The following is a 25,788-nucleotide window of genomic DNA, read 5'->3' on the forward strand; positions in this document are numbered from 1 at the left end:
GAAGCCACTCCACGCCCACTCGCTTCCGCCAATGGAAAGCAGAGGCCACTCCACGCCCACTCACCTCCGCCAATGGAAAGCAGCGCGAGGCTGCCAGGTCAGGGCTGTCGGAGGGAGGCAGTAGAAGAGCGACGGGCCGGGAAAGCGAAGATCTGACCACCCCAGGTCGTTCTAGCCCTGCAATCCCAGCTCGCGGGAGGGCAGGCGAGAGGCTCCCGCGCTTCAAGGTCAGCCTGTCAGTGCGCCTGCGGGAATGAACGCGGGCCCACGGGGGAAAGTGAGGCACGACTACAGTCCCGGCACTCTGGGAGACTGAGGCAGGAGGATCACAAGTTTGAGCCTAGTCTGGGCAATTTAGCAAGACCCCCGTCTCAAAAAACAAAAACAAAAAACTAGGGATATAGCTCAGTGTGAAGGCCCTGGTTCAATCCCAGTACCAAAAGCAAACAAAAATCACCATTATTAGAAGAAGCTGGGCCTGGTGGCACACGCCTGTAATCCCAGCACTCAGGGAGGCTGAGGCAGGAGGACTAAAAGGAGTTCAAGGCCAGCCTGAACTACAAAAGCGAGATCTTGTCTTAAAAAAGAGGAAAAAGAAAAAAAAAAACTTTTTACTTTTGACCAAAATCCAGGGACGGGGATTTAGCTCAGTGGTTCTACCACCTGCCTCGCAAGCACAAGGACCGGAGTTCGATCCCCGGTACAAAAAAAAAAATCCACATAATTTTGTCATCCACTGATTTTACCTCCTGCTTGCGTCTAAACTAAGCTTAAATTATGAAATAATTAAAATTATTTTAAATTACTTAGGAAGTAGAAATACAATCGACAATTATTAAAACTTTAACCCACCCAAAAGCTTTTAAGGATCCTGATGGAATGTTCCTTTCCTGAAAAAGCTTCAGTTACTTTACCATACAAACCATAAAGGTCCCTTCACGGGGCATCACACCGGGCTCCAGCCGCACTCTGTCCTCCTGCCTCTCTGCGGACTCCTCTTCTTCCCGAAGGCCCGACCCCTCTCTCACTTCTTAGCAAGCTCCTGAGTATTCACGCAAGGTCCAGCACAGTGACTCTCTTAAAGCTTCACCTGACCACTTTAACATGACAATCAAAAGCACGCGCTCATTTTGGAAACAGGACTAATACATTTTCAAACTACAATGACTTCTTTAAAAACATACATGCAAGCTGGGCATGGTGGCGTACACCTGTAATCCCAGCACTCGGGAGGCGGAGGCAGGAGGATCACTGAGTTCGAGGCCAGCCTGGGCTACACAGTGAGTTCCAGGTCAGTCTCACTACATAGTGAGACCCTGTCTCAAAAAAAACAAACAAAAAACAACAAAAAAAATGCAAATAAGAGGGGCAGAGTGACATCTTAAGAGATAAAAGCTTAAGCTGGTTTCTGTAGTAAAATAAACCAGTAATTACATTTTACACTAAAATAGCTAGTGTTTCAAAGAACGAACATGTTCTTCCCCTAGTAACTTTCCCTTAAATCTAAAAAAAGCTTTTATATTTACAGAAGTATTTTAAGTTTGGTAAATACTACTAAAATTTTTAGACATTTCTGGCCAAAAAACATAAACCATATACTGTACACAAAAGTAGTATGATAAGCCCTTCATAGTTGTCCATTATGTCATTTTAAAACGTTATTCACAAGATGCCTTAAATATATTATGCCAAATGTAAGAGATAGACAACTCAATGAATAAAGTGGAGATTCTCCATATGAAATACAAAGTTTCAAGACTTAAGATTACTTGGTAGAGCATTATTTTTGAAGAAAATTATGTTTACACCAATACATAAAGGGACTATTGTTAAAAATAAGTTTAATTCTACCCATTTATTTTATATCATTTCCTCTAAACAAGAGATCATATACATCACATAAAAGTCTAAGCAGCTAAGATTTCATCTTATTTTGAAAAAAATTAACTTGTATTTTAGCAACGTTCTGCTTTAAAGAATGTACATCTGAATGAGACCCACAGACTGCTGTCTGCATCATCAATTTCTATCAACTTCTAATAACCAAAACCATCTCGAAGGTATTACACAGACGCACCACAGGAGACACAGAATTTGTGGGAAAATGAGTTTACATTTTTATTTTCACTCCTAAAAATATAAACTAGAATCATCTGTACAGTACAAATGAAACTAAAGACGTAAAGCTCCTTAGGAAACATAACGGTCAAGAGCTTTTTAAAAAAAATCCTTTTTAACCTAAGCATATGAACAGGACTAGAATACGTAATTTATAGGGCACCAACGCGTACCCTACTTCTTGCATAAAGCTGTGTGTAACAGCACAAAGACACAGCCAATAAGAGGTTCTGAGGCTGGAAAGCAAAGGCATGCTGCAGAGACATCCAGCGGTAGGTTTCCGGTTTCCGGTTTCCGGTCTGCCTGAGCCTCTCCCCGCCGTGTGGTGCTGTGCGCTCACACCTCTCATCACATTTCCTCAAGACTTCTCCTAATAGCTTCTTCTAATTCCACATCTGCATTGAGAAACAGAATTTTAAAACTCTGGGCAGGAAGCTAATCAACATGTGCTTTATGTAAGTTCTAACACTACCTTCATCTCTCTTTTTTTTGTTTTTGATTACCGGGGATCGAACTCTGGACCTTGCACTTGTGAGGCAGGAGGTGGAAGCACTGAGCTACATCCCCCGCCCTCTGCTTTCTTTCTTTTTTTTTGAGACAGGATCTCACAATGTAGTTCAGGCTAGACTTGAACACACAATGACCCTCCTGCCTCAGCCTCCCGAGCACTACATTACAACAGTGTGCCACCATAGTTTATCCTCAAGAAGAGAAGGAAAATCAAATGGGCACATTTAGGATATACTGGAGTTTCTCCATAGTAAAATTTGAGTCTTCTGAAATACAAGTAGCCGGATATAATCTGAGGTTAACTTGATACATACGAACTTAGTACGATAAGGAACTAGAAGGTATTTCTAATTAGTGATGTGAGAAGTAAACAGTCTTAGAATTGCTGACATATAACCACTTGTTTCAAGTGATTTCAAAATTTATTACTATTTTCCTAAAAGATCTGAGGTCAGACACATGGAACAAAGGCAATGGCAACGCTAGGAAACGGCAAAATCTCAAGTCTGTTAAGAATTTCGCTTTTTAAAATTTGTCAATTGTACCTCAATAAAGCTGGGGAAAATTGGCTTTAAACTCTCTAGCATTTAAGACAGAGGGAAGTCCATGGTCACGTATGTGTGAGAAGCATGTAACACAGATACACATATAACTCGTTCCAGATGTCCGCTGAATGCCCACCAGGCACCCCAGGAGCATGAAAGCAGCAGCAGAGGCTGTCGTTGGGGTTGTAGGTGTCCTCTGCTCCTCTGGGAGTGATGCTACTTGGGGGAGAGCCTGGTGCCAGTTTCTTGGCCTTCACTAGCTCCTCACACTGATCATCCTACCCACCTGGTCTCTCAGAGCCTGCTGGCGCACAGGCACCTGCAAGCCCCGCAGAACGCAGGCACACCTCCCTCCTCAGGGGCAATGGTGATAAGGGGCAATACTACAAGGGAGTAGCAATGTGTAAATCAGCTACAGCCTCAGGCTCAGTGACTCGCCCTCTGAATTCAAAGAGATGGGATACAGCAAAGAAAATCCATAACACCCTTGAGAAGAGCAAGGTGACCTAACCTAAAGGAGGTGTGAAGACTCATTAGCCTATGTGGTGCATGCCTGCAAAGCCAACACAGCAGACCAAGAGAACAGGACAGACACACCAGAAAGGGGCCCATGCACACACAGAAACATTACAGAGGTAGCGCTGTAAAACAGCAGGAAAATATCCGTTTATAAATGATGGTAGGTCAGCTGATAGGCCACATAAAAAGAAATTACACCTGTCTCAGGGAATATAGAAAAATAAATTCCTGATATATTATACATCTAATTGTGACAGGCAAAAAAAAAGTCTGTAAAAGAGAATAATAGGGTTATATCTTTATGATCATAGTAGGGAAAGATTCCATAAGATTAAAACACATTATGGAAAAGACTGCTAACCTGGACTTAATCAAAAGGCACCACAGCACTTGGGAGGCTTAGGAAGGAGAACCAGTGATTGCACTGAGAAGTCACTGAGTCAGGGGACGAGTCTGGGAAACACAGCAAGAACCTAACTTAAAAAAAAAAAAAAAAAAACATTGCAATACACGGAACCTGAATCTAGAAACATCTGATTTTCAACCCAGAAAAATCAATAAAAGGTAGCAGAACAGAAAAATGTCCAGATATCTGAAAAGGTATTCACAAAAGATTGTGTGTGAATGGCCAATACACATTACAACACAAGGCTGGGTACAGTACAGTGGGGAGCTCTTGCCTGGCAAGCAACAGGTACAGGGTTTGATACCCAGCACCATAAACAACACAGCCACAAACAAATCACACATATTACTGATCAGAAAAGCATAAATTAACCACAGGAATACTAGTACATGACTCATGAGACTGGCGAGTCTGTGCGTCAAGAGGACTGCATCTCAATCACTCTGGAAAAAGCCTGATACTTTTCATACAAGCAGCTCTCCCAGGAGCGTCCTGAAACACGAGGACACACGGGCATGGGGGATGTGAGGGGCAATGTTCACAGCTCACTGGAACAGCCCGAGCGTACAAACACAGGTCTAATAGGAATTAGGAATAAAGTTACACGCTGACATGCAGATGACTCCTCCAAAAACAGTATGACTGAAAGAAATCAAAGAGCCGATACCTGGTCTGTCTACTATGATGGGCAATGACTATGCATATTTACATAAGTGAAATAAATGAAACTGAAATTCAATTCCTCAAGTTACATTTCAAGTGCTTCGTGCCCATGTGAGTGGTGGCAATTAAGCCAAACGGTGCACACATTGACCACCTTCATCAACAGAGGAAACCCTTGGTCAGTGATGGTCCATATGATCCCACCTTAAGTTCAAAGTCAAGCACTACAAGCCTGCAGTGTTCCAATCACAACAGTGGTTACGCGCTCTGGGAAGGAGAGGGACACCTCTAGGGTACTGGTGGCTAGGGTGAGCTACATCCTCCCAGAGGACATGATCCGACCCAGAGAAGGCGAACCCTCTAGAGCATTCAGTGATACCAGAGCCGCTGCAGCACATGCATAGGTTCACCACCATCCTAACCACTGTCCTGTCTTGTACTGGTGTAACAGAGCACCCGAGACCGGGAAACTCGTGAAGAAGTTTCTGTCTCACAGTTCTGGACCTGAAAGCGCATGGTTAAGAGACTTGCATTTGGCAAGGGCCTTCCTGCTACATCATCTTACGGCAGAAGGCAGGGCTCAAAGGAGCAAGAGAGAGCTGAGACTGAATTTATACCAACCCACTCTTGAGAAACAAACCGTACTCATGAAAATATGAATCCACTGAGGAGCCCCACTTTTCACTTGTTAAAAATACCAGTGGTGGCCCAGGGATGTAGCTCAGTTATTCCACTGCCTGCCTCACAAGCGCAAGGTCCTGAGTGTGATCTGCTGAACACCCCCCTAAAAAAAAACACAGTGGCAATTGATTTCAACAAGTTTTCTGAGAGACTATCTGTGAAAATGATCTAACCCAGAAGTGAGGTCTGTGCACACACAATTAGGATGAGGCCATTAGGGCAGATCTCCAATGTGAACAGTGCCCCTAAGGGAAGAAAAGTGGCCACACCGAGGTACAGGCAGGTGCTGCAGCGATGTATCTGAGTAAGCAGTGCTGAGGGCTGCCAGTAAACTAGCAAAAGAATAAAAGTAAAACTCTGCTTTTCTGAAACAGGGTCTCACTGTGTGCTGGCCTTGAACTTGTGGCAATCCTCTTGCTTCAGCCTCCCAAGTGCTGGGATTACAGGTGGGCACCAGCACACCTGGCCTAAAAGCTTGATTTTAGACATGTAACCCCCAGAACTTTTGGAAAAATCAATTTCTGCTGTTTTAAAAATCTACCCAGTCCACAGTAATTTGTTGTGGCAGCCCTAGGAAACAAACACACCAGCATTAGTCTAATTTTAAAACTTGGATGTGCTTACTTTGTCAGATGTTTACACATTTTTCAGTATGCATTATACCACACAAACATACACACAATGAACTAAAATACCAGAGAGCAGCAGCAGCATGTAAGTCAGAGGAAAGCACCAGAGCTCAAGTATCGCAAAGTTCTTTAACTACAGAGTTGGGTAACATATAGGAAACTTCAGTTTGTAAGTCTTATAGATACATATATATTGTTTTGTTTGTTTGTTGGTTTGTTTGTTTTTTGAGACAGGGTCTTGCTGTGCAATTCAGGCTGGCCTTGAACTCACTATGCAGCCCAGGCTGGTCTCAAACTTGTAGTGATCTTCCTTCCTCAGGCTCCCTAGTGCTGGGATTACAGGTGTACATGACCACGCCTGGCTGCTTTACATATATTTTTATCTATTATTCTAAGGTAACCACAAAATAACGGGGGGGGGTCTATAATTCTTCAACCCATATTTTTTTTAAAAATCAGCTTAGAATGAAAAGCAGAAAAAATATGAATGTATTAATATCGATAGCGTATGAGTTAATCTTGCCAATTAAAAGACTGGATAAAAACAAAAGCCAGCTACTAGCTCTACCTCTGGTAGGAGAGAAGCAGGTTTTTCCTATCTTTCTTTATTTTACTTTGTTAGGGGTCTTGCTTGATCTTTGTCAAAGTTTGCTCAATTTTATTTTTTAACTTTCCAATTAAAGCTTTTGCCTGTAAATACATACGGTTGCTTGTTTCTCAAACAATTTTATTAGTACCTGTCTGCAGTACATAATTACATTCACCATGGGGAAGTGGTACATGCACACAGCACACCTGAACAGACATTAAAAAGTGAATTTGAGAGGATTTTTCACTCCCTTCCCTCCTCCTCTCCTTTATCTGTTGCTCCCCTTCCCTTCAGGGAGATGTCTCCCTTTTCCTATTAGCAATTTTTTATTTTGTTCTTTAATTTATATTCTGAGTTTTTAATATTAGAGAAGCTGTGTGCTATTTAAACTTAAGTAAAATAAATCAAGCAAACAAGCTTAAATGTTGCTTTAGTTTTAACTGCCACTGTCATTACAGCAGGGAACCTTGGTAGCCAGTGACTGATTCTCCTAAATCTGCAAGTCCTGGTTCGGATCCAAGATCATCACAAAAAGCCACACTGGAAACATGGAAGAAGTGCACAGTTTTGGCTGCTGCTTAGTATACAGAGGCACTGTATAGCAGAAGTAACTATAATGGAATATTATTGGGACAACTTTACATTGGGTAAAATGGACACATTTATTATGTGTAGCTTTAGACAGTCTATGCAGAAACCAGTACAAAGCATCCGCCTTGCTAGATGCAAAGAAACACACTCTGAATTTAGAAATGCATCTTGGAATTCAGCCACCAGGTTCTTATTCACATGGTAATGAACCAGTTGATGTTTGTGAACAGACTGGTTGCTTCCATCTCCCAAACTAATGGGAATATGATACTCAGCAACTGGTTTACCAGTCTCTGACTGATGTTACCTTTGCTAACAGAGGACAAGCTGACCAGCATAGGAACTGTAATGTAACAACAAAGTAGAAATTACCAATATGTTGCAATTTCAAAAAATTGTATAGTACAATCTTTGGATTTCAGAAAGATATAACATCGGCCTCAAATATAGCAAAGAAAAACAAACTGGTACTTCTGATGCCAACATTGCATCATGATGGAAAAACTATCAGAGAAACTGGAACAAAATTGAAGTCTGAGATGGGAACTTTTTACAACAAAACCAAAGGTGGTGCAGATGTTGATGAGTTATGCAGCAGCTATGATGTCACTCAAAACACAAAGCGTTAGCCAATGATCATGTTTTACTTGATCCTAAACTTGTGAAATGAATAGTCTGACAGTTCACAAGGAAAATAGCAAGTGCAAAATATCATAAAGAATTTTTCTTAGAAGACTGGGACAGGAGCTCTTAAGAAATCATTTACAACAGAGGAAGAGCAAAACAGTTGTGCCCAGGGAACTATACAAAAAAATTGTGAGCACAACAGTGAGATCATGGGTGAACAGACAGATGCAACATCACAAAGATATACTACAACAACAGGAAAACCAAAAACATGTCAGCTGCCTTGGGTATGACAATTGAAGCAAAGATTATTTTTGTTGTAGAGCTGTATTGGTATTTTCACTGCAGTTCATACATAACATTATTTATTTATTTATTTATTTTTGGTGCTGGGGATGGAACTTGGGTCCTTGCACTTGCAAGACAGGTGGTGGAACCACTGAGCTAAATCCCTGGCCCTAGGAAGTTATTTCTGATGTTATCTTTTAGGTTTTATAAGCAATTTCACATCAGCTGTGTACCTGCTTACAAAACCTAAAGGATAAGATCAGAAATAGCTTCCTATATGAACTACAATGAAAATGACAATAGAACCACAGCTGATGTGAAAATGCTGATGTGTATTCTAAGCACTCATTACATATATTTTGTTTTATTGATATCTTATTTACCTACTATGTGCATATTGTACAATATAGTAAGAAGCTGACAAAACAGCAAGAACTGCGAGATTATCAAGTATGCCCTTCCAAAAAGACAGAAAAACCACACATGTGCTTTCAGTTTCATAAGACATGTGTGAAATGTGCAGTTATTATTTGTGAACACTGCTTTAGGTGTGACAACTGAAGCAAAGATTATTTCTGTTGTAGAGTTCTATTGGTATTTTCATTTTAGTTCATATGGGACTTTATTTCTGTTATTTTTTAGACTCTGTGAACCAAAAGAGATGTTGAAAATTATTATGTTTTATAAACACTCAATCAATATTAAAAACTCAATATTTTATTTTTCATATTTTTTCTGTTAAGTATTCATTGTTTAATATAAAACTCATAAAATTAAAATTAATAATTCACCAACAGAAATACTTCTAAAAAATAGACATGAGTCTTATATACACTTCAGTATGCTCCTTTTAAACAATATTGCTGTGATTCTTGCAGGGTTACAAGCAGTTTTGAAAGCAATAGTTTGCTTTTAAAGTAAATTTTTAAAATCAATACTCTAGTTTCTCATATCCTTTCTTTGTTCTTTAAATTGGTCACAATAAAGCCAGACATGATGGTACATGCCTGTAATCCTGTCATTGAGAAGGCTCCCAGCACTGGGGAGGCTGAGGCAACAGGATCACCCCAAGTTTGAGGCCAACCTGGGCTACATAGTGAGATCAAAATGAAACCTCACCTCAACAAACTAAAACCAAAAAATTGGTCATGATATGAAGCAGTATTAATAAAATATAGACATCTGGGACCAGAGGTTTAGCTCACTGGCTGCCTGCCTGGCAAGCACAAGGTCCTGAGTTTGATCCCCACTTCCGGAAAACAAAACAAAACAACAACAACAACAACAAGACAATGTCTGAAATTAACTGAAGGAACTCTTGGAGTAAGATAAACTGCTGCCTTTCATAGAAAGACAGTTTGGCATGGGCAACCATCGCACACTACTTGTCCTCTCTGACCGGGGCTTTGAGTAGGCACAGTGCCAAAGCAGAACTTCTAGGAAGGTGAATGAATGATGCGAATAATGATTGTAATGACACAAACGGCAGCAACAACCAACACCTGCCCCGTTTACCATTCCCCATGTTATTCTGCTACTATTTCCATTTTCAAAGATGAGAAAATTGAAGTACAATTAAGATGCACATGCTGCATTCAGCAATCAACAACAGTAAACTCTGGGGAAGAAGGAACCTGATTTCTAGAGGTACCACATTTTATCTACTATATTTAAATATGCAGTTTCCAATAACAAAAATAAGAACAACAGTAATATAAACAAACAAGATAATATCAAATTAGATAACTCTTCCAATATTACACAACTGGTAAAAAGAAGAGCCAAGATTTAACTTAGGCAGTCTAAATCCAATGTTGCACTTTTACCACATTCTGTGACTTCTATTTTCCCTGTTTAGTTTACAAAGGAGATTATATAAGATTCCTATGATTGAGATTGGCCTGCATGGTCAGAATCTGATATTGGTTTATGGAGAACAACAAAGGACACAAATCATGGGCAGGGGGAAGTTAACCCTCCCCCAAAGCAAAAGCCACAAGCAAATTTATCTTGCTTTTTGCCATCACTTGTCAATTATATTGTTGTACTGGGAAGGTATGGAGTTAGAAACTTGAGAGGCTATTTAAACATTTTTAAACTTCATTATCCCAGTCCAGACAACAACGTTACTTTATTTCCATGGCAAAATTAATGCTTTTGTCCACAAAATAACTCAATCCTCTCCCAAATAGCTTTTGTATTAATTTTCCTTATATAGTTATAATGACATAGCTCAAATTTTAAGCTTCTTATGCAATTATCTATTCAATAATAAATTTCATTCAATGCCAACTGGTATGGTAGATGCTACTGAAGGAATAATAAATCATGATCCTAATTTCTCAAGGAAGTCAGTAACACTGAGAGATGTAGACAGAAATATTTTAAATCCACTAGGTATTATACAATGGCAGCCTGATCGAAGCAGCAGTTAGCATTCTGTCTGAAAAAAGAAAATTTAGAAGAAGCACTAACCATACAAATATTGCCTACACAAATGGTTAATTCTCTATGGTTCAATGTAAGATAACATTTGAATTACATCTTGTTGGGTAAAGAGGAAAAATAAGAAAGCCATTAGAAGAAACTAGAGACCATACTCCTTAACTTGTGTAGAATACAGTATGGTCTGTTCTTGAAAAAGATATTTTCTTGGAAAAGATTGCCTTGGAAAGAAAAATCAAGTAACTAGTGGAAAGCTTAAACTATCTTTTCTTGAATCCCTTTATACTAATTATTTTTCCAAACTACAATCATAAAAATGTGAATTTTCAGTCTCTAAACCATACAATGCAATGCATGGATAACAAAATGGTAGAAGTTCTGGTACATATATACTTATATACATCTAAAATTTCTTGGGTCAGAAACCCCCAAAACTGTGAAAGTTTCCAAAGGGTGGTTACTTAAAAAGTTGTGATTCTCACTAGCATTTTCCTGGAATTAGTCATGAGGCACAAAGAAACACTGCCAGATCTAAATTCCTTACTTGGTATCATTTAGTGGCCTTGATAAACAACACGGCTGGCAGTCTTTGTTCAACTCATTAAGTGCTGTTAGACCTTGAAAAACCATGTTTGGAAAACAAGCTGGGCAAAAACACTGCTTCAAGTTAGGTTGAAGATTTTCTCCCACATTTGTTCAACCAAGTAATTTTGCCTATAACAAAGATGAAGATTTTCTAGCGCATCAGAAGGACAAACCAGTTTCAATACCAGACTCAAATGCTCAAAGCCCTAAAAGCATAAAGTTCTACTATGCTTAGTCAAGCTAACTGCATTACACCAGGGGCTGAGTATAGGCACACAGAGCAGACTAACTGGACAACTGTGTCTGTGTAAGAAGATAGTGAAAGGGTGAAAGAGGGAGAAAAGCAGGATTCCACTCTACTAGGTTACCTTCTGCGGCTCTGAATTCTTCTACAGAAGAACTTTTTGCACCCATGTTATCATCACTGTCACATTCTGTAAGAAACAATCAGTAAGTGCAAATGCATTTCGGAGCAAGTTACTGTGCTATAAATCACGCGCTCTCAAAAAATATTATTTTCAATGACTTCCCTTACATCCAAGCTAACGCATTTCTTAGTACTGTAACATTTATTCAGTGGGGTTATTTTGTTTTAAGGCTAAACAAATATTTAAAATGATTGTAAGAAGTTGAGTCTTCTGCAGTTTTAAAGTCATATGCATTCACCTCTAGAGATAACACCATAGCTTTTAATTAATGCCACTGTACGGCATAAACTCACTTACCTGCTGTCTTACAAAGAAACTGAATCCTTTATAAAATGATATAATTGACCAAGTGTTGAGAATCTGAGCCATGGCACTATCACGTGACCTAGTATTTGGCTAAATATTTTAAACTAAAAATTTTAGTGCATATATACAACTTACATCAATATGTAGTTATATATGTACATATAAATGTATGTAGATACATGTATGTATGTACAAGTAGATACCTATATGATATGTATGTCACAGCAACTGAATCAGGAGTTTAGTAACTGAATACAAGTCATGTGTACATATTAATTTCTATGCTAACAAAACATACATTAAAAAATTAAAGATTGAAGGGTTGGGGATGCAGTTCAGTTGTAGAGTCCTTGGCTAGCATGAATAACACCCTGGGTTCAAGTGTCCATAAACAAAACTTAAATCCATGTACTCCATCATATTCTTTTTTTTTTTGCTGAAAATATGTTGTTGTAAGTCCTCTTCTGTCATTCAAGCAAACTACTTCAAATATTTCAAGCAATGTTTTGGGGAAATAAAATATTTCACTTACAGTTTGAAAAACAGAAGTGTGCCTTTCAACATTATGAACAGAGAAAATACTTTCGAGTTAATGTTACTATAATTCAAAGTCAAGGTTGGTCAAAGGCAGCACATCCTAACTGATACAAACAAGACCCTACTGCATGCAAGCCCGGGGCAAAACTGCAGGTATGGATCACAGAGGTTAGCTTGACACTGAGCTGCAACCCCACCTACAAGGAAAACCATGAACAGTCTCCTAGTTCCAGCATAGTGGCAGAGTCAACTGTCATATGGGATGGCCACCCTAGAACACCACCTAATAAGCTGAGAAAACAGGTAGATAGGATTTGAGAATTACACTGAAGGGATCAAGCTATAGTCCAGTGTGGGCATGGCCCAGTGTCTGCTCCCTAACACCAGAAAACAAAACCATTTGGAGTAAATTCAAGAACTATTTTTTATAATGCCTCTTCCATGCTGCTGCCTCAATCACCCATATTTGACAATATAGGAGAATTTCCCTAGTTTTTTTGGTTTCTTTGTTTTTGGTACTGGGCATCAAACTCAGGCCCTTGCGCTTGTGAGGCAGGCAGCAGATCCTGAGCCAAATCCCTGGCCCTTTCCTAGTTTTTAAGATGAAGCCCAAAATTTGTATAACTGCTAAAATGACACAGATATCAACCATATCTCAATGTGTACATCTCATTCATCCAAGGTGAAGCCACACCAAATGCCATAAAAGGACCATCCAAGCAGCATGTTCAGATTCAAGAAAAATGATCTACTAGCAAAATCCGTTTCATTGCACCTCATTCTGAAGGGAACAGACACTGGTCAAACACTGAGTGCATTAACTGCTAGGTATTCTGGAACATTCACACTGAGCAGAGGTGGCAGGGTGACAGCCAATGGGAATGTCTTGTAAATGTTTGAGAACCACACGCTGTATTCAAATAGCTTCTTGCTGTGTTTGGAGTCCCTGTGCCACCATCTGGAGCAGCCTTCTGAAATGGAAACACTGCACTGGTTTAGTATGAGATGAAGGGTCCCAGGGCACTTACAGTGCTTGACTGAGCCCAGCACGTAATCAGTCTACTTTATAAAAAAGTGCCAGAAGTCTCATAACCTTATTGCTTTATCTTTAACATTAGTCTTCCTGAATACTTAAACAATTTGGATTTAATCTTTATATAAATGTTGCAATTATGTCAAACTATACATTAGGTGGCTACCTCTACAGAGCATACCCATCTCTGACACATGAGATGTTAGAATGAAAATATTTGTGAAAAACAGTCTACCTGGAGCCTCTGATGCAGACCACATGCAGAAAGGATCCCTGACTCTTGCTAAGTTTTAAGAAACTGACAATGTGTATAAAAAAATAGAACCGAGAAGGCTATAATGGGGTCAGAACAAACGAAAAGAGTCTGAATCCACAGGAATTTGTGGTTGAATAAAAACCACTTCCTAGTCTTAGTAAACTGAAAAGTTAGCGGGAAAGGACTGTGGATGTAGCTGTGTGTAAAGGCCATGGGTTTAATCTCCATCACCTGCCCTCTGTCCTGAGATGGGGTGGGGAGACGAGACTCACCCTGTCATTTTTCTGTGCTCTGGTGGAAATTTTTAAACCTCAAAAGTCACCATACTATGTATAAAAATAATAAATATGAGAACTTGTCATTGTATGCTACTTAGTATATAAATTTATAGTATTGCAAAATAAAACAAGAAAACCCAAACAAAGAGATGAGTTTCATTTGTTGGTTAGTAACTAGTAGTGAGACCATAAGTCCCCTGCAATTTTAAATCATAACATATACATGCGTTTATTCCTTTTTTTTGGGGGGGGGTACCGGGGATTGAACTCTGGTCCTTGCACTTGCAAGGCAGGCCACCGAACCGCTAAGCTAAATCCCCAGCACACATACGTTTATTCTTAAGAAAGATTTTACTGTATTTCTCAAAAAGGCCTATTTAGGCTCCTACCTCAAATCCACAATGCCACATGGTGCAATCTGGTTGTCAAACGTGAAGATAGAACACCAGGTCTACCTATGACAGAGTTGTCCTGGCATTCTTGTAGTAATCAAAATTAACCAAAAGTGCAACAAGATTATTAGTGGGAAACCAGACATGGTGAGGCACTCTAGCAGTCCGTTACTCATTTGGGAGGCTGAGGCAAGAAGGTCACTTGAGCCCAGGAGTTCAAGGTTAGCCTGGGCAAAACAGGGAGACCCCATCACAATGAATGGGGAGGGACAGAGACAGAAAGAGAGTAAGAGAGATTGAGAATTATTATTAGTGGACGTGGAAATTTAAAGATTTTCCGAGTCCCATATACTTATATATAGTTTCCTAACAAATTACTACCCTGCCATTCACAAAATCTGTTAGGAAACGGTATGGGATAAAATTTTACCTACGTGATTTTTCTTTGATTTCTTATGATAAAATTCACTATCAGTCAATTTAGTGGATTTCAGTCTTCCATAAAGAAAAGAAGTTCTTAAACCAGACAGCTAAATCTGAACATGCTATGATTCACTTAAACCTGTGCTGAATTTTAGTTACAAAAGCATCATATAATGCATTACACTTCAATCTAAAAATCAAATCTATTGATTTAAAGACACTTCATTTCTTTGACCACTTATTTTCATTAATTTAAAAATGTAGTGGCTCAGAATCATATTTTCTTTTTATTGTAGTACTAGTAAAAACAGCTACTATTTATTGAGTTCCTGAAGTGCCCTATACACTGTGCAAGACACTTTGTATACATTGCTAATTCTTGGAAGGCCAAGGAAAAGCTAATTAAGTGGCCTCAAATCAGAGCTAGGAAGCTTTTGCTAACATTCAGGGCCCATGCCCTTCATGTCCTGCATGGCCTCTGCTCATCATAAAAATTCAGAATAAAGCATATACATGCGTCTCCAAAGAGCAATAAAGTTCGAGTATTGACTCTAGATGATAAAGGACAAAAAGAATGCCTAGACCAGGGCAGGCACTCAGAAGGGCTTATGCTGCAGCTACCAACACCCCTGTATCTTATCTTCAACCCTACTGTGCCCATACAGACCTACTCATGTGCACCTCCCATTCCAAAGTGAATGGAAACAGGCACACCCGCAGCAAGCTTAATCACAACAGAAATGTTCCAAAAAGCAGCAGCACAAGGTAAAGGTTGGTGGTCTACTGTGAAGATAAAAATTTATTCTCTAGGGCTTGGCATGGTGGCACATCCCTGTGATCCCAGCACTGGGAAGGCTGAGGCCAACCTGGATTACATAATGAGATTTTGTCTCAAAATTAATTAGTTTTCTAGAGTATCAAGTAGGTGACAAAAAGTGGGAGAGAAAGGTTTTGTTGTTTTGTTTTGAAGGAAACCAAAGAGGGGAAAAAATTAGACAAAAACAAAAACTACAGAATAGGAAGATAGTACATACCATATGCAAAAGTTCATTTCCTTTATATTCTGCATTCCTTACTCTGCTTTACAGAGTACAGTTGGGCTATGTAAATTACTGAATTCTAATTTTGCAGAAGTGAATTGATCCACTGTAATTAGTACTTACAGCAAGATTTTCATAATAGGTTCCAATCAAAATATGGTTCCGGGGCTGGGGATTCACCTCAGTGGCACCACACTTGTCTTGCAAGTGCAAGGTCCTGAGTTCGATCCCCAGTACGGGAAAAAAAAAAACAAAAAAACAAAAAAAAAAACCCCTGCATTTATTCAAAGAAAAAAATAACTGACAGACGAGCATAGCTAGAAAATGTAAAGCCATGCAATGAAAATGCCAAAAGGCTGACACTGTTTCATCATTATCTTCAAATCTTACTCATGGATTCAAATTATTAGGATGTTTAAAAATTATTTTTTTACTCTTTTTCTATCCATATTTATTTCACAAAGTACAAGAAGACATAAAACAAAACTTGAGAGTCCCTAGAACACATCTGCATAACCTCAGGAGAGCGAAGCTGGACATCGGCACTCCTTTCACTGCATGGTCTCAGAGGTGCACCCAGCAGTGCCAGCCAAGGCCGTAAGACGGGAGGACCCAGCCCGTCCAGGGACCTGATCAGGGGCTCATTTGTCACCATCAGCCTTCGAAATAGTCTTTCTCATTTTTTTATCGGTACTGTTATATGACTGTTTATCACATTATGGCTTTCACATGTAAGAATTTTGTTTTCTAGAAACTGAAGATAAATTTAAAATTTCACAAATAAAGTTATCTCAATTCTGAGTGTCTAAAATTACAACATATGAACTGGGCATGGTGGTATATGCCTGTCATCCCAGTGCTCTGGGAGGCTGAGGCAAGAGGTTTGCAAGTTCATTACAGGCTTTTATCTACTAGATTAAGAAAGGCCCTGGAGAATGACTGTGAATCACCCTCCTTCTGAAACACTACAGAATAAAAGTGAGACACAAAAGAGATAAGTAGGATGGAAGAGTGTGATAGCAAAGGTTCAGTGAGCAGCCAACAATGCACTAGTGGACAGCAGTTTATTGCTCCTTTCAGCAGTGAAGTCTTCTCCTCTTGGGCAGTTTGCTCTGTGGCTGTAGCTGCGTACCTTTGGTGGTATCAGATATGCTATTTAACAAGGCACACATCATATCTCCCTCTAAGTGGTGAGGATTTAATATGTGAGCTGGCCTCTGAGTCTTCTTAAATTGATTCTCTAGCTCCAGAAAACCTTGATCTCCTGAGAGGATGGTGAAAGGAATCTGCTTGGGCAGCTGTTCATCTAGACGACCAGCCTAAGTTGGAACAAAAGGCACACACAGGTTGATAAAAATCAGCATGAATTTCAAATCAAGTTACATTTATTTCCAAATGAACACAATCCTACAAAGGTATATAAGGCTTATTCCCTAGCCCCCACCTTCCTAAATGAAATTTGGCACATTTAATCAAAGATAAGATGCCATCAATTACAAGCTATTTTATACACCACTTAGGAAAAAGAAAAAACCAAAATGCAGTCCAATAGGAAGTCCCCACCTAAAGCAGGAACACCAAGGACTACACTGCATGTAAAGATAGATAAACTATCCCATCACAGAGAAAGTTAAGTGAGGTAATCTGTATGATTCAATCCTGGCTCTGAAGAGAGGGAAAAGGAAATCTCTGTGGCTTAAGCCATAATCAGCAATCAATACATCTGCAGAGTACATGCCTATGTCAGTGTGACACGAAACCTTCAAGTAGAGAATCTGATATAAAGTGGGTCCTAGGCCAGGTGACAACTGGAAAAGGCAGATGTAAATGCAAATTGTACCTAGGCCAAAAGTGAGTATTAAGGTGTCACTCAATTTCAGATGTTAAAATATGAAAATAACAGTATAGATCCAGTATAGTATCACTTCTTGATAATTTATTCCTTAGTTAAGGGTCTACAATGTATACGAGGGGCTGCTGGACCCTGCTCTGACAGCAGTGATTAGAACCTGATGCAAAAGGGTTCATATAAAGGTACACCACTAAAGAATGATCAGAAATCCCAAGGGGATCCTAGATTCAGACTCTGAATAAACCATGACTCACATGCATACATATGGCAAAATCAGCAGCATCTTTTCTTTTACTACATCGAGGATGAAGGAAGAAACATCCAATCCTGTTCAAGTAATTATAGATCTTACAGTTGAGTGGAGGCTTCCAGTTGGTGTTTCCTCCTATTTATTTCACAAATAAATAGGTTTAAGTGAAAATAAAATAGGAGAAGATTGAGCACCAGTATCAAGAAGACACACATATTGGAAAATGTTCTTCCTAACTGAAAGCAGTACCTACCTTAGAATAAAGGTGAATTCAGCTCTAAGGCATCAGCACTTTATTTTACATTCCTAAGCAAAGATCAACTTTCCTAATTCTACCTATTTATCTGAAAACTCACACGAACACTGAGCAGAATCACAAGTAATGTGTCTTTTAATGGCATCATTCTATATGAATGCAAAAGTCAGTGGTTTTTAGAAAAATGCCTAGCCTGACTAGCAGACAGAAATGATAGGCAACCACTGAAGCCAGAATTTCTAATGAACTATCACAGTTAGACTTAATAAAACATTACACACAGGGGCTGGGGATTTAGCTCAGTGGTTCTGCCACCTGCCTTGCAAGCACAAGGACTCAAGTTCGATCCCTGGTACCAAAAAAAAAAACAAAAAAACATTACACTGGCGGATTTATTCAGGTCTGTGTGTTTCCATCTTTAATCCCAAACCTGTTCTTTCCATGCTGTTTTCTCAATAGGAACTATTATTACCAGGTTCTCACTATTGTAAACATCTGTAAACCAAAGAATCTCCTAGGTCCAGTCAATGGTTTGTAGAAAAGATTTAGTTGAAATTGTATACTTTTGAGTAGCAAGCATGAACTACAGAGGCAATTGTGGCATGCTGAAAATGACACTAGTCCTGTCCCTAAGAAACCAAAGTTCAAAAGCTAACTCAGGTTTCTACTAGTGTTAAAATTAAAACATATTTATAATAACTTTTCAATATGACATATTTAAGAAGGGAGAAAAGAGAACTAATCAGTAACATTGTTTATACCAAACAATAGTACCAGGCACAGAATAAAGCCTTTGAAAATCTCTATCAAAAGATCCACAAACTTTGAATCACCAAATAGTAAAGTTTACCAGGGCGACATGTAAATAGAAAAATATACCAGTAGGGTAACTACAATGCAAAGTAACAATATTCAAACCATATTTGTATGTTCTATTCAGGTAGATTCAAGAGGAACTTAACCATACTCTGGGAAGAGGGGGTCTCAAATGTTTTCCTTATTTACCATACCTTGAAAGCCCCAAATAAATGTTCCTTGGTTAAGGTGTCCTGGTAGATGACCAAAAAAGTTGGACCAATTATCAAAATCTACAAAGACTATATGAGTCATGGTTCGCAGGTAATCCAAATCTGGAAGCTCAACAACTTCTTCCTCTGAGAACACAAAAACTTTCAGTTAAGACTTTGCTAAAAACATTTAACTTCTCAAGCCTAAACTTCTCAAGTCTAAAACATAAAGGCCTACTATAAAAATATTAATTTTGCACATTATTCATCTCTAGAATTTTTCAGAAAATCTAAATCTGTACATGAGTTTACAATTTGATAAAATATACAGAATATTTCACATTGAATTATATATCCTTTTTAATAAATACCTGCCTTTGATTATAAAGCTTTTTAAAAAGTCACTTATTAAAGAAATAGTTTTAACTCCAAATAACCAGAAATTTTACCATCCATCAACATAAAATTTCAAAGTTACCCGCTAAACATGCTCTTGACACCAGAATTGCTTCTTATTCTAATCTAGACTGATTTAGTAGCAGCCCTCTGGCTCTATGATTAAATACCCTCCAAACAGAAATAAGATGGCCCACAACCCTGCTGCTATAAAGTGGCACTCGCAGCAGGTGCTGGTGGTACAGTAACACCTAACACACCTCCTTCGTTCCATCACACACTCGTTTCATCTTAGCCCATTTCCTAACTTTCGTTCTCCTTTCCTTTCCTTTGCCTCATATTTTCCACACAGGCAAAGCTTTAAAGCTTCTAGTGGTGATGGCAATTAAAATGCTAAACTATTTTAAGAATAAACAGCTTCTACCCTTAACAGAAGATCTTTCAAATATACTACAGTCATCCTCTCCTGTTTCCAAGCCACCTTACACCACAAGTTCACAGTAATTCTAGATTTAGCTATTACAATCATCTTCTATCAAACATATACTAATACAAATTCCCAAAAAGTAATAGAGCAAGACAACCTGATGTAACCACTGCCTCACTGTTTGGAGCACTAGATCTGACTAGACTGTGCATGATTTAACCCATTCTCAGGGAACACAGGCCATGACTGAAGGTGACGACTGACTCTAAATGAGCTGCAGAGCAAGCCTGTAAGTTCCAGCAGTTCTCAGCTGGGTATAAGGGTAGGGGGCACAAACAGAGGCGCTGCCTCTAAGGAGGCTGAGGCAGGTGGAGCACCTACGCACACAGCTTGAGACCAGCCTGGACTGTACAGCAAGACTTCATTGCAGAAAACTTATAAAAAATAAAATAAGTAAAAATAAACAAAAACTCAATGATTCATTAAATTTTTTTTGTACCTGGGCTTGAACTCAGGTCCTTGCACATGTGAGGTAGGCGCAGTGCCACTGAGCTAAATCCCCAGCCCCATTAAAATATTTTATTAGGCATGAGTTGCATATTCTGGTTGTCTCTACTCTATGTTACAAATAACTCACCAAGATTTAATATTTATTTAAAAGGTATAGAATTAAAATTAACAGGCTAAAATAAACTTCTAAACAAAATAAACAATTACACTACTTAATTCAATCATTAAGAAGGAAGTCAAGAGAAATTATAAAGGAGATTTATACTTCAATTTCTCTCACCATTTTAATTAAATTTAATTGGTATTTAATTGTATGCTAAAGCTTTGCTTCTAAGCAAATCATAAAAATACACAAACTTTTAAGATTTCTAATAAAGAACAAGGCCAAATATATACAGAAAGAATTAATCTAGTTTTTAATTTTTGTTTTCATTTCCCAGTCCTGGGGACTAAACTGAAGACCTCTGCATTGAGCTACCACCTTTTTGTTTTTATATTGAGACTGGGTCTTGCTAAGTCACTAAATTGCACGGGTTGGACGTGAATTTGCGGTCCTCCAGCCTTGGCTTTCTAGAGTGCTGGGATTATAGATGTGTGTTACCATGCCCAGCTTGTTTTACTTTTTTAATGAAGCTAAATATGTAAGAAAATCCTAAATGATAAGTAAGGTCCAGAATAACTATCAAATCTGGCTTTTAGAAAAACTATTCACTTCCTTCATCTCTCAGAATCCAGGTGTCTTCTATAAAAGAACAGAAAGTGAGATCTAAAATATATATCCCTTTAAAGACCGCATACTATTTCTCAAGTTTAGGAAGTGGATGAATGAACAGGAGGGATACAGATCCCTTGGAAGTACATACTGCAGTAACTGATGAAACACATCATCTTAACTCACAAAACCAGGTACACGCACGTGACTTTCTACACTAATACACTAACTAGCAGAGTGACACTTCCATACCTATGCTCTGACAGCTTGGCTCATCTTCAGCTCCTTTCTCTGTATCTGAAATTTTTGGACAGCTCACCGCTTGCTTCAGTTTTTCCTCTGTATGTGAGGTACTGGCAGTGAACTTGTACAGGTTTCCTTTTTCAGGTCCAAAATGTGCCAGGCTGGGTTTCTGTAAGAAGGCGTGTTTCCTATGAAAGTGCTGCTGAGCACTCTCGGGATTGTGAAATGCTTTGGTGCAGATGCCACACTTAACTACATACTGCTGCTTCTCTTCATCCTTCTCCTCTTCCCTGTGTTTCAGTTGGACATGAGTGTTCATGTCAGCTAAACTCTGTGCTGTTGCTGAACACAAACTGCAGCGAAACCACAGTTTGCCTTTATCCAACATAACTTGGAGACATCTGCTATAATCTTCCTTTCTGTTGACTTTACAGATGTAACTCTCGTGGCAACCACACGTTAACAGGTTACTGGTCTCCACAACTGAAAAGTCATCCTCAGTTTTAATTGAAGTTTCAGTGTTTTCAGACACAAATACATAATCTAGACTGTGGTATTCCTTATAATGATTTAGAAATGCTTCTTCCACATTAAAGATAAGATCACAAAGCCCACAGAAGAATTTAATCTTTATCTCATTATCATGTTCATCTTGGCAATGTCGGTGTAATGTTTTGAACTTATGGAAGGTCTTTCCGCAATGAGCACAGCTGTATCTATGAAACTGGTGACTTGTCAAAGACATGCAATGCTGTTTTACACTTTCTTGGGAATCAAACATATCTTCACAAATTTGGCATTGCCATTTACCCCTTGGGGGACTGTCTGTCAGGAGATGATCAACAACAGTAATAGCTGAAGGAGGTTTGTTAGCAGTCAAATTAGGCTCCATAGAAGATGACGGCAAAGTTTCATCTTTTATCTCATCTACCTCATAAAAGTATCTGTGCCCATTATGAAATTCAGTTACATGTGCCATAATAGTATCTTTCTTTATTAATTCCTTTTTGCATGTCCGACACCAAAAGAGAAAGTTATTTAAATGAGCCCCTCCATGAATCCGGCTCATGTGTAAACGGATAACCCCTGAATCTTCGCACACCTTTCCACACACCACACATTTGTAACACATCGTGTTTGCTAAGAAAACATGCTTTTCTACTGCATCTTCACTCAGGAATTGCTGGCTACATTCACAAAACCAAGTTTTAACTACTGACTTTTGCTTCTGGACACAAAGCACATCTTCATGACTTTTATCTTCCAAATTCATCTTCTTCTTTGGAATGATGCTGCAATCCTGTGAGCTGGATTCTTTAACAGATACAGATCTTTTAAGTGATGAAATTTTTGGTTGATCTAACAGTAAATTCAAGTCAGAAGGAGATTTGTTCCCTTCGCTGCTATGGCAATAAAGTAAGACTGCTTCTTCCACTGAGTTAATGACTCGGATTTTGTGTCCTGAATTCTGCTTGTGAGTTCGGGTGCTGGTTTCATCCACAAAGACTTGGTTGCAATTCGGACAATAACCTCTTAATAGGAATTTTTCTGCAACTTGGGCAATGCTTTTCTCAGCTATTGCTACAGGTCCAGCATTTCGACAGTGAACTCTAAATTGGATTTAAAAAGAAAGAAAGAAAAAATTCTTTCAAAGGTATTATCTAAATATATCTCTACTTTTTATGACAGGAAAAAATTTAAAAACAATACATAAATAACCTCTAAAAATTACTTTTCAATAAAGATGCAGGTGATTTAATGGTACTATATTATCTCAAATTATGTATTACTTATACGTTGTCTATTTCTAATCCATATAGAAAAGGTTAAAATTAGAAAAGTTTAAAAAATATTAAAGTAAACTTTAGTTTGTTTATTTTTTGGTACTGGGGATCAAACTCAAGACCTTGTGCTTGCGAGGCAGGCAGTGGAACCACTGAGCTAAATCCCCATACCTTAAGATAAACTTTAGAAAAGTAAAATCAGCATCAAATGCATTGACCAGTGACCTTATTATCTTAAACACTGAGATAATTAAACAACATGGAGGAACAGTGATAAGCTTCTAGGCAATCTCAAATTTATTCTTTAAGAACAGATTGATTTTATGTCAGGAATATTCCATGTCCATATTTGCTTTTACTCTAAACAATGAGACTCAATGAAAGCAACTTGGGCATGTGCAACCATCACCAGTCAACTTCAGAAGACTGTTTCATGTAAGATCTTCCAGCTAGCCTTTGCTCCCCCTGTTTCCCAACCCCAATCACTGAGCCCTATGCTAGAACTTTCTACCTCTGAAGATTTCCTATTCTGGATTTTTTTATGAATGAAATTATACAGTAATTGGATTCTTGAATCAGTATATAAATACTTCCTGAGGCCCAAGAGTACTCCATTGCATAGAATGACACATTGTGTTTCCTTATTTGTCAGTCATTTGAGTTGCTCCCAATTACTGGGTATTATGAGTAACACAGGTATAAACAATGTAGAAGTCTTTTGTGTAGACCAATTTTTTCCTTTTTCTTGCCTATATTCCTAGAAGTAAAAATTCCTAGGTCATACAGTAATTTTATGTTTAATTGTTTAAAAAAAGACAGGATAAAATATTTTAAATAACAATGAAAACACACTTTATTAAAATCTGTAGAATTGCGACAGCAGGGAAATTTATGCTTAGAGGGAAATTTGTACCTTTAAATGTATGTAATATTGCAAAAGAAGATCCAAAGTCAATCTATGTTTCCACCTTAATAAGCCAGGAAAAAATAAGCAAATTATACACTAAGGTTTATATGTTCCCAGTGGCTTGAACTACCAGTGGTAAAAGCCAGCCTGCAGTGAGACTCAAATTACAACCCCATTGTGATTGTGGTAAAGAGCAGAAATTAATGAACTAAAAAAATGGGCAAACAACAAAAATTATCAGAAGAAAGGGGACAAAAATCATCAGTGAAATAAAATGCTGGTTATTTTTAAAAATGAATAAAAATTTAGATAAACAAATAATGAAATATATTCCTAAAACAAGAATCAGCAACGGTTTCTCAGGACACAGAAAGCCTACAAACTACACTTAATGAGATTAAAAGATTCTGCTCATCAAGATATATAAATCAAAAATATAGATACCCAAAACCACAGGCTGGAAAAATACACTCAGGAAAATTCACATGGTTTTAGTCTATTTTTTTGTTGCTATAATGAAATACCTGAAACAGGGTACTTTTTCCAAAAGAGAGGTTCATGTAGCTTAGAGGAGGGAAGTTCAAGATCAGGTGGCTGCATCTAGCTAGGGCCTCCTGCTCCACTGTAACACCGCAGGCAGGAGTGCTTGTGAGAGAAGAAAGGGGACCTTGGTTCATCACACCTCCCCCTACAATGTAATGCAGTCTCACAAGACCACATCCCTCCTGAGATGGGCATGAACCCCTCCGACAGGGTCCCCTCTTAACCTTACTGCTTTCTATGGCCAGATTTAAAGTCTCACCACGTTGCAATACCACCACTTGCAGGGACCAAGCTAACAGCACATCAACTTTAGGGGTGGAACCCATATCCAAACTACAGCACATATATTCTATACAGTCCTATAATCTACATACAAATGTGACAAGATCTGTATCTAAAATATATGAAGAACCCCAAATTCACTGTTAAAAACAGTAAACAGGGCCAGGGATTTAGCTCAGTGGTTCCACCGCCTACCTCACAAGTGCAAGGTTCTGAGTTCGAACTTCAGTACCAAAAAAAAAAAAAGAAAGAAAGAAAGCAGTAAACAATCTAATTTTAAAAACAGACAAAATGTCTTAGAGCTTCACAAACAAATGTAAACAAAAGGCACACAAATCCATAAAGTGTCCATCACTGTTGATAAAAAAAAAATGTACATTAGTCAGGTACAATGTCACATACTTACAGTCTCAGTTACTCTGGAGGCTAAGGCAAAAGGATCATAAGTTAAAGCCCAGCATGGGCAACATAATGACTTAATGAGAATCTTCCTCAAAATAAAAATAAAAAAGCTGATGATGTAGCTCAGTAGGATACTAGCCTAGTATGCACAAAGTCCCTAGGTTCAGTCCTTAGTCACACACACACACACACACACACACACACACACACACACACACACACACGGAAGAAGAATATTAACACTACAATGAGATCTGCTGCCTGCTTTACAAGTGCAAGGACCCAAGTTTGATCCCCAGTACAAAAAAAAAAAAAAAAAAAAAAAACA

General features: G+C 38.6%; 1 protein-coding gene across 1 annotated transcript in view; it reads right to left on the minus strand.

Annotated features, from left to right (window-relative positions):
- Positions 1-2,093: 2,093 nt before the first annotated feature.
- Positions 2,094-25,788, minus strand: part of Znf451 (zinc finger protein 451) — an 87,165-nt gene continuing 63,470 nt past the window's right edge. Inside the window, exons 11-16 of the mRNA XM_010617931.1 lie at positions 21,552-23,152; positions 19,258-19,401; positions 17,996-18,126; positions 17,022-17,208; positions 11,565-11,630; positions 2,094-2,513 (exon numbers count right to left, since the gene is read on the minus strand). Of these exons, the coding sequence (XP_010616233.1) occupies positions 2,467-2,513; positions 11,565-11,630; positions 17,022-17,208; positions 17,996-18,126; positions 19,258-19,401; positions 21,552-23,152 (2,176 nt within the window). The 3' untranslated portion in view covers positions 2,094-2,466. The remainder of the gene's footprint in view (positions 2,514-11,564; positions 11,631-17,021; positions 17,209-17,995; positions 18,127-19,257; positions 19,402-21,551; positions 23,153-25,788) is intronic.

Source organism: Fukomys damarensis, unplaced genomic scaffold (genome assembly GCF_012274545.1).
Source record: "Fukomys damarensis isolate Sample0158 unplaced genomic scaffold, DMR_v1.0_HiC HiC_scaffold_27, whole genome shotgun sequence".
NCBI classification, from domain to species: domain Eukaryota; kingdom Metazoa; phylum Chordata; class Mammalia; order Rodentia; family Bathyergidae; genus Fukomys; species Fukomys damarensis.